The 14,418-nt window shown below is 40.2% G+C and overlaps 1 protein-coding gene and 1 long non-coding RNA gene across 3 annotated transcripts; one reads left to right on the top strand and one right to left on the bottom strand.

Annotated features, from left to right (window-relative positions):
- The first annotated feature begins 62 nt into the window (after positions 1–62).
- Positions 63–1,972, top strand: c1h11orf68 (chromosome 1 C11orf68 homolog). The gene is made up of 2 exons (XM_051710258.1): positions 63–149; positions 687–1,972. Exon 2 carries the CDS (start codon positions 724–726, stop codon positions 1,465–1,467), a length of 744 nt encoding a protein of 247 aa, XP_051566218.1. The 5' UTR covers positions 63–149; positions 687–723; the 3' UTR covers positions 1,468–1,972.
- Positions 1,973–3,508: 1,536 nt separating this feature from the next.
- LOC127448129 (uncharacterized) lies at positions 3,509–9,824 on the bottom strand. 2 transcript variants are annotated; one of them, XR_007898464.1, is made up of 5 exons: positions 9,458–9,824; positions 7,314–7,417; positions 6,172–6,263; positions 4,512–4,593; positions 3,509–4,429 (listed from the first exon to the last, which is right to left on the bottom strand). It is a non-coding gene; the product is annotated as an uncharacterized LOC127448129 (long non-coding RNA). The 2 variants fall into 2 exon arrangements; XR_007898462.1 differs by having other exon boundaries at positions 9,270–9,817.
- Positions 9,825–14,418: the final 4,594 nt, after the last annotated feature.

Below are 14,418 nucleotides of genomic sequence, written 5' to 3'. Positions count from 1 at the left end.
TTTTCGCGGGTTTACGGTTGGTTTCGCGCGCTTCCGGTGTTTAAATAAAATCCGTTGGTTCTGAGCGGGAAACGGAAGTGCTGAGGCGGAAAACTGGGAGTGAGTCGCAGTGACTCAGCAGAGTTATACCAGAAAAAAACACAAAAAAAGTGAGAATTTTACACTTTTAATACATTTAATTAGGCGAGAAGTAGTTTAAAATTATAATAATAGCGCTTGAGACTAATTATGGGTTATTTTGTGTGAGGTAGCGCGAGATTTTTGATTATTAATTCACCACTGACCAATGAGGAGCTAGTCTGATAGACAGATGGATAGATAGATAGACAGACAGACGTATAGCTAGATAGGTAGGTAGATAGACGGATATAGAGGGGATGATAGACAGATAGATAGATAGACAGACAGACAGACATAGATGGACAGACAGATAGACAAACATAGATGGAAAGACAGACAGACAGACAGACAGATAGATAGACAGACATAGATGGATAGACAGATAGATAGATAGATAGATTTAATTAATGGACATCCATGTGGACAAATAACTTGATAGGTAAATGGATCTAGAAGAGCTGTTGATTTATAGATCCACCCCCCCAAAACATTAATACAATACAGTTTTGCGATCATAAACTCAGTTACATTAAATTCTGTGTCCGAACACTTTTGTGATCCCACAGTAAACGTGCCCACATCCAAACCCCCGGACAGAACGCAATGGCCGAAGAGGATGGTGCAGGTCAGGCCGAGAGGTCCGAACATTTCTCGGCAGAAGACTACGCTGCTGAGTCGATGGCCGCAGACATGGACCCCTGGATCATATTTGATGCCCGCAAAACACCCAGGGCCGAATTTAATGGGTGGTTAGAGTCCTACAGACCCTCACAGGTCAGTCGCCATGGAGATGAGGAAGGGGGCACCGGACCCGTGGGTTGGATCGCCATCCTTGGGCCGAACTGCTCGGATGAGTCGGGCGATGTCAAGGGTCTACAGGACAGCTGGGAAACACTGTTGGACAGCGGCCGAAGCGTCACGTTCCACACCATCAAAGAGCTTGCGTTGAACCACAACGTCCTGGACGGTAAGTGGCTCATGCATTTGGATACAGGCTTCAAAGTGGACCGCGCTTGGGAGTGCATCGCCAAAGCCACTCTAGACGGCAAGATTTCATCGGCCAAAGTGAGTCCAAGAAATCCCAAATCCGACACCAAACATGTGATTTGCGTCTACAATCCCAACTTTACAGATGAAGAGGAGGTGATACGGTTGGACTCCGAAATCCGGGCCTCAGGAGTGAAGTGTGTTCTCCACTATAAACCGGATGTGTACTCGTACTTGGGAATCTACCGGAACAATCGTTGGAAACTCTGTCCGACCATCTACGAGAGCATGTTTGACCTGGAGAGCATTCCTCGCCGCTCCCACATCATCAACAGAGTCACCAATTTAGAAGTCACCTGAGAAGCTTTTGCGGTACACCCGAACAGTACCGGTCCCGTACTGGCCGATGGCTGGCGACTCTCCATACCATCTGGATTGACGACAGTTGGACTCTTGGATGAGGCGTTGAGGAGCACTTTGGAGCACCAGGAAATCTTGGTCTACTCGGTTTTGTTTTAATTTCTGTACTTGGAGTGACTTCACTTGATTATGTAAAGATTGAAGGAGATTTGTCTTGTAAAAATGTTTACTTTGCAGAAATCTTTTTGCATTACAGACTGATTAACATTTGAGATGATATATTGTATGATCACCCAGAAATGTGTAAACAAAGACAAAATTGCATGTTGACTTGCGTGAATCAAAGTTAATACTCAAACTGTTTAATTAAGGGCTTTAAATACCTGTGTTTTTCTTTTAAAACATGTCAAGTGAAACCTTTATGTTTTACAAGGTTCTACCAGAGTATGTTTTGATGTGAAAACATTTAGCCAAATAAATAACTTTGGAAATTTCTGTTCCTCGATGGAGTGAAGCTCAATTTTCAATTTCTTTGAACTGATAACATCATTTATTACATCTCCAATAATTGTAAAAAATAATATTTGAAATTGCACACCATACCCACATACAGTTCGTTCTCAAACAATGTGTCGCAACGGTGAAATTGGAGAATGTATTTAACTGTAATAAGGCCACACAACACAGAGACAAACTTTAAGGATGATTTTTGGATTAACGTATAAATAATACAACATAATAAACATTGATTGAACGCTAACTTTTGCTACATGTAGCCAATTTCAGCTTAAAGCACTTTGAGAACGGAGAGTGGGAATTAATTTTCTGAAATTATTTTGCCATTCCTTATGAAAATGAACCATGGTTTTACTTCTGTAACGATATTTTAACCATGATATTTGTAGTAGAACCATAGTAATAATGCAGGTAAACCAAAATTATGGTAAATAAAATCAATTATTCCAAAATGATTGGTTACTACACTTTTACTATGGTTAATTTGTGGTAAAAGTATGGTTTAAAAACGAGTTTCCACCAAGAAAACACACCCTTACGAAAATTAACCATGGTTTCACTATAGTAAACCTGCAGTAATCATGTAACCATTCTTTGTGGTAAGAACCATGGTTTTACTATAGTAAACTTTACAATTATGGTTTTTATTACCATAGTTTTGGTACCATAGTCATGGTAAAAATAATTATGGTTTTACTTCAAATACCATAGTTCAATTACGATTACAGTAGTAAACCCTGGTTCATTTTTGTAATATGGATAAAGTGATTGCGAGTGAAATCAAAACTATTTCAGAAAATAAATTCCCTTCCAGTCCTCCATATGTTTCACCCTAAAATCAAAAGAAATGTTTTTTATTAGATTTTAATATAAAGCCTATTTTACAATTCACAAATGACAACTGCGCTCATTTTCGCCTGATTCTCCTTTAATATGGGAAAAATCTTATACTGTAATTACTGTACTGCTTTAAATGTACATTTTCAATTACAATCAGCACAGATCAAACTCCTAATATTAGGCTTCATTTTCTTTATGCAAAATATATCTTTAAATGTATTATCTTTTGGTTTTTGGGTGAAAAAATATGGATATATTCTTGAAAGTTTTTTTATAAAAGCACTTACATTAATTCTTCTGTTAAAACTTTGTTTTTACGGTCGTTTTAGGGTTTATGGAGTTGCGTCGTCATGGCAACAAAGTTGTAAAATGTAAACTTTACACAGATGCAGTTAGTACGTGTGTATGTTAACATGCATATTGTTTTTATTTATTTTTTTGAGTATTTTAACATTTAAGAATTGGCCCCATTGACTTCCATTGTAAGCGTCTCACTGTAGAGGTTTGCGCGGGACCATTTTTTCCATCCCGCTCCCGCAAGTTTCTATCCCTGAACGCTCCTGCTGAATTTTACTCCATGACCACCTGCTCTCTGCCAACAGTGATTTTCTTCCTGACCGCTCCCATCCTGCGACCTCGCATGTATTTTCCACATAGGGCAGTAGCCATACAAATAGACAACAAGTGTACACAAATAACATTTTATTTTTCTGTTATTGCTATTATCAGATAACGCGTGACTTGATGCCAATCTGACTTGCCTTTTCTAGTCTGCGATTTACATCCTTTGATAATACAGTGTGCGCTTTGCTCTGCCATTCTTCTAAAGCCCCGTTGACTACCTGACATATTGGATAATTTAATGCACAAGCTGTATGCACATTTATTTTACATAAAAATAAATAAATTACAATTAGCATTCATGGCTCCCGCCTTCAACTCTGAAATGTAATCCCGCATCACAAGAAATCTAATTGGGTCCCGTGGGAGTCCTGCAGCCCTCTACTCACTGGAACACAGATTTGTGCTTTTTTATGCCACAATTGCTGTCGATTGAGATTAACTTGTACTAAACCTGAAATATTCCTTTAAGTATCATTTAATAAAAATGTATTTGAATTTTCCTGGACCTGACCAAGAATCCCTTGCCTAAGGCAAGTCCACACCAATTTGTTTCCGTCTGAAAATGCAAGGATTTCAATACATTTACGTACCACAAAAACAGAGCGTTTCGAAAATGCTCTCCATTATTGATACAGATGTCCCAATTCAATTCGATTATAATTCACAAGCTCTTGATTCGATTCTGGCTCAATGTTGACTGGATCCTGTGGCCTTGCGGTGAAGGTGTTGAATGGAAAGTCATGCAGATCGGACAGGTTAACGGTGGGGAAGTCATGGGCTGGAGCAGGGGCTTAACTTGGGAAGGCCACAGCTTTGGGCTGAAGGTCCATGGTCAAGCTGTTGAGGAACTTCCAAGTGTCACTGGTAGATGTGGATGGCTCCATTTTGAGTAAACTCTGGGTTTGTTGAGTGAAGAGCTGACCAGGTGCAGGACTGAAGTGAGAAGACAACGGCTTTAGTGATCCTGCAGATGCAGCAGGAACTGAAAGAGACACAAGAGTGTGAGGGAAGATCGAACAGAACAGTTCACCCCAAGAATAAAATTTCTGTCACAATTTACTCACCGAACTCTCTTCTTCTGAACAGAAAAGGATACATTTCGGAAAATCTTCCACCACATGAACTAGTTCTACGTGGAACTAAAACCTGAACCAAAACAAGAACCTTTTTAGTGTCTACTTCAGCCAGAGGTAGTACTTTTCTTGCAAAGTGGAACTATTTGGGTGGAGTTAGTTTCCGGGAACACTTCGCATTGATCAAAAGAATGCATCATCAGCCATTAGACAGCCCTTTCTGGACGTTTATTTGTCCTTTTCTCCGCAATTTGGAATGCCCAATTCCCAACGCACTAAGTCCTCGTGGTGGCATAGTGACTTGCCTCAATCTGGGTGGCGGACGACGAATGTATGCAACACTGTGAGTGAGTGTGTGTTTGAGTGTGTGTGTGTGTGTGTGTGTGAGTGAGAGTTTGTGTGTGTGTGTGTGAGTGTGTGGAGATAATGCCAATCCTTAAGATTTTCATTATTTTGTCAGATTTATTAAAAGAGATATATCTTCTTGTCAATGCTTTACTCATCTGCCACAATAATATAATGCATTTTAATTACCTGCATTATTATATTTATAATGTATTATATATTATATATTTTATATAAATATAACTGTTTATAATTATTTAATCATTATATATTTAATTATTGTTTGTTTGAGGGCCTTTCTCAGCAAATATTTACTCATGCGATTAATTTAATTAATAAACATATCATGTAATTAATTTGATTAAAATATTTGAATCGATTGACAGGCCTAATATAATTATGAGAAATTAACTAAGAGTATCAAAAATAATGTGTCATACCGTGTAGTGTCTAGATCTTTATTAAAAGCAGATTCTTGTGTTTAAACGTGTTTAGAGAATGACACACTTTTCTTTCCTCTGTCGTGTTCTCAGGTGACACACATCTTTAGAGAGTGACCATACAGGAAACACCATATATGGAGATGGTTTGTTCATTACTAACTGTAGACACATGCTTCTTCATTTACAATAATTCACAATGTATGTGTGTATACACAAGTACACAATTATTAGTGTGTGAGACCCAGTATGTGTGTGTGTGTGTGTGTGTGAGTGTGAGTGTTTGTGTGTGCGTGTGCGAGTGTGAGTGTGAGTGTGAGTGTTTGTGTGTGCGAGTATGTGTGAGTTTTTGTCTGTGTGTGTGAGTATGTATGTGTGTGAGTGTGCGTGCATGTGTGAGTGTGTGCGTGTGCGCGTGTGTACGTGTGTGTGTTTGTGTGTGCGCGAGTATGCGCGAGTATGTGTGAGTGTTTGTGTGTGCGAGTATGTGTGTGTGTGTGTGTGTGTGTGTTTGTGTGTGCGAGTATGTGTGTGTGTGTGTGTGTGTGTGTGTCTGTGCGAGTATGTATGTGTGTGTGTGTGTGTGTTTATGTGCGAGTATGTGTGTGTTTGAGTGTGTATGTGAGTGTGTGCGTGCGTGTGCGTGCGTGCGTGCGCGCGCGTGCGTGTGAGTGTGCGAGTATGTGTGTGTGTGCGTGAGTGTGTGCATGTGTGAGTGTGTGTCTGTGTATGTATGTGTGTGTATGTGTGTGTTTGTGTGTGTGTGAGTGCGTGCGCGAGTGTGCGTGTGTGAGTGTGAATATGTGTGCATTTGTGCATGTGTGAATGTGTGTGTATGTGTGAGTGTGTGTGTGTCAGTCACGTACTATTAAAGGGGTTGTTTTGTGTTTGTAGTCGACAGGAAATGGCTTCTCCCACATCCTTCTTCCTCACACACTGAATACACAGATTCTGGAAACTGAAACACAGAGAAATGATTCGACAGACTGAACGCTGGAGTGTTATGACAAACTGATAATGCTGAGACAGCGAGAGAAACTGAAACATGGAAACACTGAAAGATTTAAGCCACACGATGGAGCTTCTGATGAAAAAAAAAAAAAAAGCATCTTGGCGGCAACTCTGAGTGAAACAGCAAGTATGAAGGGATGTTTCTGAGGACCGATTCTAAAATTAGAGCTGACCAAAAAACAAAACAAAAAACAAGACACCAGCAGAGACGAAACACAGTAAAAGAGCTTGAAAAGAGTCGTTCACCCAAATATAAAAATTCTCTTAATATTTCCTCAAGGGACGTCCAAACGTGTGTGCTGTTAGTTGATTTATATTTTATTTTCTCAGAGAAACACAAAAGGTTTTGATGCTCTTCACCATATAATGAACAGAATCAGAGGCTATCGAACTCCAAAACGACTGAAAAACACCATCATATAAACTGTGCTCTACATTCCAAGTCTTCTGATGTCATGTGATAACGTTGTGTTAATAATGACTTAAATTTGGGTCTGTTGCACAACGTTATCATATGACTTGAGTAGACTTCAAATATGGTGCACAAGTCAAATACACTATTTTATTGTGTTTATATGGTGCTTTAATTGTCATTTTTGGAGCTTTACAGCTCCTGGTCACTATATTCATTTACTGTGTGGAAAAGAGCAGCATGAACATTCTGCTAAACATCTTCCACTGAAGAAAGAATGTAATGCGGGTTTGGAATAACATGATGATTTCGTATGACCCCACACACTCTCACACACACACACACACACACCTGTGCACCCTCCACTCCTGTAAATCGGCTTCATAAATAAAAAGTGCCTGAAGTTGAAGAAATGTGGTAATGTTAAAAGTGTCTCAGTTCATGCTGAAATGAACATTTACCCAGATTAATAAGTGATGTAAAAGTGTTGCTCATTGTTTGTTCATGTCATCGAATTCAACCTTATAATTAAGTGTTCCTAAATGAATTAATTTCTGGTCGTAGACATTACAAGTGTGACTTCACCTTGATGGCGGGTGTGTTTTGGTCGTGCTGTTACTCTTTTCTCCTGGAATGTTGCCGCATTCCTCGTGCTTTGGGCTGCTCGATGATCTCCACGTACAGATGGCCTTGAGAAACAGACAAGAGAGACAATAATGTGATCTGAAGGAGCGCTGAACTACGTTAAATGTGCAGTCACTGCAGTCACTACTAGGACTGGGTGAAAATATCGATTTTACGATTAATCACGATTGCTGCAGAGTTTTTAAAATCTAATTTAAGACCTGAACAAATAAAAATGAACACCGTATCCCCATACCAAAACAAACCCACACAATCTCAAAATAAATCATGAATCACAGACTCTTACTTACCAACCCGTTCTCATTCCCTAAACGTCCAATTTTGACGCTTGCGCAGAAGGCGTTGGCACGATGGCGCTAAAGGTGCCCTGTGGCGTCCTCTCATTGACGCGCTGAGAAACCCCATTGTATTCAACGGGAAAACTTTGTCGTCAGTTATCAATCTTTGAATATTATTGTGTGTGCTTAACCTCAACATTTTTAATTAATATTTGTCCCCTTTTCTCCCAATTTGGAATGCCCAATTCTCACTACTTAGTAGGTCCTCGTGGTGGTGCGGTTACTCACCTCAATCCGGGTGGCGAAGGACAAGTCTCAGTTGCCTCCGCTTCTGAGACCGTCAATCCGTGCATCTTATCACGTGACTCGTTGTGCATGACACCGCGGAGACTCACAGCATGTGGAGGCTCATGCTACTCTCCGTGATCCACACACAACTTACCACACGCCCCATTGAGAGCGAGAACCACTAATCACAACCACGAGGAGGTTACCCCATGTGACTCTACCCTCCCTAGCAACTGGGACAATTTGGTTGCTTAGGAGACCTGGCTGGACTCACTCAGCACACCCTGGATTCAAACTCACGACTCCAGGGGTGATAGTCAGCGTCAGTACTCACTGTGAGAATTGGGCATGCCAAATTGGGGGAAAAGGGGATTTTAGAATCTATATGAATTGAGAAGTTGAGAATCGTAATTGAATCAAACAAGAATCTCCAGCCTACTCACAAGTACTTTGGCACCAAAATGCTACTAAAATAAAAGTTTAAAACGTGTAATTCTATAGTATCGCCAGCGCTAACCGAGTGCCGACTCAATTGGTCAAAACGCCCGTCGTTGTGAAGTAATATATGTTTAGCAGATGTTTGTACACAAATATCAAAATGCAATCACTTCCAGATTAAAAAACGCTCTCCCCAGATAGCACACGAACATCGCACTGTAATGAACATCTGCTAAACATCTTTAAAACGTCTCAAAGACATCTGCTAAATGTCTTTTTAAAAGCCAGACATACTGACATATGGGCAACTCCACGAAAATGTCAACCCTACCATGGAAAACTGGTGATTTCTATCTTATTTCAATATTAAAACATACTATAATGAGTCTCAGAGATCAAAGTCTGCAGATTTCAAAGCGTTATTGATGGTTTCTGTGGATATAATTACCTAATAAATATGTTTTCCAGATGTAAACACACATGAATAGACATCTGGGTGACATGTGTGCTATATCATTCTTTCACCTTACATTAATGAGCATTTACAGGGGAAATGTCTTTAATTGTTCTGAAAATAATGTCACAATGCCCAAAAATATTATTTTTATTTGTATCTTTTGATTTTGGGGTGAAATGAGTCATGTTTGTGACACATTAAATTCAGTCCATAAGATTGATGGGAAACTACAGATGACAGATTTAATTAATGATGGATATTTTTAATTTAAATGAGTGTTTTAAGAGATAAAGAGTGCACAGCTCAAACCAAAACTCTAAACCTGACCCACATCTGTTGGTATCAGTACCAAACTATTATTTGACTGATTTATGATCATTTCAAATGGGTAATACCACTTTAATGTCAGTTCGCATGTAACAAATGTAAACAAACCTGTATGTGCACGCGTACGTGCGCGCGTCTGTCAGCCTGAGTGCGTCAGAGACCCGGATGGACGCGTCGCGAATATTCCTGTTTCTGGCTCGGTTCTGAACACCCGGTTGGACGCGGTGAATCGGGTCAACTAAACTAAAGTTCGGATTCGGGGTTTCACCGATCAACTGAACAAACGCTCGACTTACCGTCCATGTCGCCTGTCACTCTAGCTCGCGTCGGATTCGCTCGGTTTTTATGACGATTCGGGACGCCGCTTTCCTTTCGCGACCCGCCCAGCTGCAGCTGCGCCGCGGAAACCCCCAATGACGCACACCAGAGACGATTCAGCACAGACGGGCCACTTTTATAACAATTAATGAATTGAATAGATGGAGAATGAATAGATGGAGAAAGGAAGTCCCGCCTTACAGTTTAAAGAGCCAATCGCCTTTTAGAAACAGACTTCATCTGTCAATCAACTGTAGAACACCAAAGTCATTATAGCGAGTCAGTCCACTGTCGTGAGGTTTTTTCCAGTCATGAAAGTCCAGCTCCTATGTACTTGAATGGAGAAATATCGAAATCTCCAAAACGGTTGGTCAAGATTGCGATCAAAGACCATATTTCAAATCAGCAGTAAAATCTGACAATACTGGAATCATAAATTGTGCTTCCTAACCTCAGATTACGCTAAAAAAAAAAAACCCGCTATTTTCACGGCACTTGAAGCTAACGCGCATGCGCCTTGTCGAGTTAATTGACAGGCGATGTCTGTATCTAAAAGGTGATTGGCTCTTTTAACTGTAAGGCGGGACTATTTTCCTACATCCGTTGGGCTTTTCAAATTCTCCCATTAGTTTTAATAGAAGTGGCCCGTCTCTGCTAAATCATCTCTGGAGGAATACGCCTCCTAGTGAACATTCCAAAACATACAACAAATTCATGAAAACAACAACTATACAAAGTCAAAAAATAAATAAAAATAATAAAGAAGGCTATACAGTATAATCAGATATTGTTATTAAACCCGCTGACAAAGGTGGAGCAGTTGTGGTTCAAAATGCACATAAATGTCGTTTAGGGATTTCGTCACAATTGACTAATACCACTTTCTTTATCAGAAGTTACCCTCTGACCCCTACGTTCACCTTTCAGAAAGAGATTTTTACATTTCTTAACAATGCAAAAGAACAAGTTTGGATTGCACAGAATGCATTTGATTTTCTTTATTGTCAACATCCGATTGGATCTGTTTTTTTATACTTTGCCAAACATGCATAACCGATTGATTGACCCTCCATTTTGTCCCAAACCAGTTCTCTTTTATCTCGATTACTTCATCAAGCCATTTGTTGATTCTTTGCTGGCATATACTCGTGATTCAACTGATAATATGAACAGCATTTCAGATATACATGATTGACCAGTTACGTGTCTTGGCATTACCAGCCTTTATACCAATGTCGTTTTGCACGACAGTGGACCACAGGCTTTCAAGCATTACCTCTCCGTGGATGTGGCTTCACATGTCCTCAAGTATAATTATTCCGTTTTGAGAATGATTTCTACCAGCAAAAGAGCCGAACTGCGACAGGTTCTATGCCAACTATGCCAGCCTTTATGTTGGTTTTCTTTTTTTTTTTTTTTATGTTTTGTGTTTAATAATGATGTTAACCCATGTCGTTCTAAAATCTCGAACTGGTATAGGTATACTGACGATGTGCTTTGTATGAATTTGTCAATCTTTTGACTAGTTTTGATACAAATTTGGAGCACAGCACTGAACGTGTCCATGTTCTTGATATGTGGGAACGAAAGTCTGTTTACAACACGTCTTGCTTCGAGCTTTCACCCTATTCCTTTCAAGAGGGGTCTCTCAGGGGGTCTGGGTATCTCAGCGAGTATTGACACTGACTATCACACCTGGAGTCGCGAGTTTGAATCCAGGGCGTGCTGAGTGACTCCAGCCAGGTCTCCTAAGCAACCAAATTGGCCCAGTTGCTAGGGAGGGTAGAGTCACATGGGGTAACCTCCTCGTGGTGGCGATTAGTGGTTCTCGCTCTCAATGAGACGTGTGGTAAGTTGTGCGTGAGAATAGCATGAGCCTCCACATGCTGTGAATCTCTGCGGTGTCATGCACAATGAGTCACGTGATAAGATGCTGCGGCCCGCCCAGACAGAAGCCTTGCACGTTGCCCCCCCACCAGTCACAGATCCCCACAGGGTGATGATCACAGTGTCATCAATCTACTTCTATGGGTACATTTCTGTGGCATTATCTCCATTTTCCCATATAATCATTATCTGAATGCAGTGGCGTAGCCAAGGGTGGGCCAAGGTGGGCCTGGTCCTACCTAAATTAGACCCTTGTGTAACAAGGTTAAAAATGACTAATAATTATAATGAATTCATTGTGAGTGAATCCCATGAAACTAGGCATTCAGTTATATTTATTGTATTTAAGGGGGCCCCTAGTGGCTATTGATGGTACTGCAGACAGTGTACTTTGTTCCTTCTTGCTTGCCGTACCCTAACAATTCTGAGTGTCACTGCAGCGGGTATGTACGTGTATTCTCTCTCTCTCATATTAAGTGAGTAATTGTTATAATAGTATGTTTTAAGTGTTTCCATTTAATGTAATAATGTGTGTATATGTATTGTACCAAATATATAATGCAGTCAACATTTTTACATGAATGTCGCAACTTTTATAAGCACGTATTGCATTGCCTCATGCTTTACACGAGCGGAGATGAGCTTATTTCCCGCAGTTACTATGTTGGCTAGCTAATTAGCCATCATACTGTGAATTTACCTATGTTATGAGTTGAGTGAATGTGTGATTTCTTTTTTTCTAGACTTTTGTGAATGTCTGCAGTAAGTCAAGTCAAATCTCACGGTTTTTAGATTTCACATTTATGAATAAACTGCAGATGGGTTCTTCACATCATCATCGTCTTCGTCTGCCTGTCATTGCCAGAATTCGTTACACATCTGTTACCCATGCCCACCCAGAATATCACAGATTACTGTTTGACTTCAAATATATACTTAATATTTATAAACTAGTTAAAAAATGCGTAAATTCTGATTTTGTTTGAATGTGCCGCTTTTGGAAGAAAATTTGGCACATCCATTATTGAGGCCCACCCAAAAGTAATTTCCTGGCTACGCCCTTGTCTGAAAGACACAAACGTCTTATTCTAAAAAACTGGCTTTTTCGGGAGACCCCTCTTGAAAGGAATAGGGTGAAAGCTCGAAGCAAGACGTGTTGTAAACAGACTTTTGTTCCCACATATCAAGAACATGGACACGTTCTGTGCTGTACTCCAAATTTTTATCAAAACTATTCAAAAGATTGACAAATTCATGTATTTCATTTAAATCGCCCAGAAAGTTACAAAACACATCGTCAACCAGTATAAACCCCATTATGCACTGCGTCTCCTCCCGGAAGTTTGCACACATTTACTCCTGATTTCTCTCAATACTGGGACAGTAGAGGTGTACAAAAACAATGCGTTACTTTATTTAAAAAGTAACTCAGATATTATGATCTAAAATAAAAAAATATTACATTACTCGTTACTCAAAAAAGTAATCTGATTACGTAACACGTTACTTTTATCGCGTTACCCCCCCCCCAACACCGCTGATCACTGTACCCTGCCCGCCCCCCTGCCCCCCCCTTGAAAAAATCCTGGCACCGCCCCTGGCGGGTTGGGGTAAATGTGGGAAAAATGTCTAGACAACTTAAACAATGCATCAGTGAACATAAAAGTTCCATTAGACGAAAGGATATGAATTATCCAGTTGTGGTTCATTTGATTAATTTGAATCACTTTACGATTCATTGGGACTGAAAAGGTAAAGGTGTTTTACCTTTTTAATTTAATTCTGACGTGTTGTTATAAACTACTGTCTCCTCTACCTATTCTCCTCTTCTCATATAATGTAAGCCCTTGATCTTTTCCAGGGATCGTTTCGGACTGGCTGTGAAACTAACAAGCCCTTTATCTCCTCCAACAACAGCAACATCCCTGCTACCAGTCACATGATGCTTACATTGCTTTTAAACAGGATCATTCAGCAGACTTACTATACAGTGGTGTGAAAAAGTGTTTGCCCCCTTCCTGATTGCATGTTTGTCACACTTAAATGTTTCAGATCATCAAACAAGTTTAAATATTAGTCAAAGATAACACAAGTAAACACAAAATGCAGTTTTTAAATGAAGGTTGTTATTATTAAGGGAAAACAAAATCCAAACCTACATGGCCCTGTGTGAAAAAGTGTTTGCCCCACCTGTTAAAACATAACTTAACTGTGGTTTATCACACCTGAGTTCAATTTCTCTAGCCACACCCAGGCCTGATTACTGCCACACCTGTTCTCAATCAAGAAATCACTTAAATAGGACCTGCCTGACAAAGTGAAGTAGACCAAAAGATCTTCAAAAGCTAGACATCATGCCGAGATCCAAAGAAATTCAGGAACAAATGAGAAAGAAAGTAATTGAGATCTATCAGTCTGGAAAAGGTTATAAAGCCATTTCTAAAGCTTTGGGACTCCAGAGAACCACAGTGAGAGCCATTATCCACAAATGGCGAAAACATGGAACAGTGGTGAACCTTCCCAGGAGTGGCCGGCCGACCAAAATTACCCCAAGAGCGCAGCGATGACTCATCCAAGAGGTCACAAAAGACCCCACAACAACATCCAAAGAACTGCAGGCCTCACTTGCCTCAGTTAAGGTCAGTGTTCATGACTCCACCATAAGAAAGAGACTGGGCAAAAATGGCCTGCATGGCAGAGTTCCAAGACGAAAACCACTGCTGAGCAAAAAGAACATTTAAGGCTCGTCTCATTTTTGCCAGAAAGCATCTTGATGATCCCCAAGACTTTTGGGAAAATACTCTGTGGACTGACGAGACAAAAGTTGAACTTTTTGGAAGGTGTGTGTCCCATTACATCTGGCGTAAAAGTAACACCGCATTTCAGAAAAAGAACATCATACCAACAGTAAAATATGGTGGTGGTAGTGTGATGGTCTGGGGCTGTTTTGCTGCTTCAGGACCTGGAAGACTTGCTGTGATAAATGGAACCATGAATTCTGCTGTCTACCAAAAAATACTGAAGGAGAATGTCCGGCCATCTGTTCGTGACC

This window comes from Myxocyprinus asiaticus, chromosome 1 (genome assembly GCF_019703515.2).
Source record: "Myxocyprinus asiaticus isolate MX2 ecotype Aquarium Trade chromosome 1, UBuf_Myxa_2, whole genome shotgun sequence".
Taxonomy (NCBI): Eukaryota; Metazoa; Chordata; class Actinopteri; order Cypriniformes; family Catostomidae; genus Myxocyprinus; species Myxocyprinus asiaticus.
This window is presented reverse-complemented; position numbering and strand designations above follow the sequence as displayed.

What these genes read in the sequence shown, in the direction of transcription:
- c1h11orf68 (XM_051710258.1), top strand. Translation starts at nt 724, where the DNA reads ATGGCCGAAGAGGATGGTGCAGGTCAGGCCGAGAGGTCCGAACATTTC.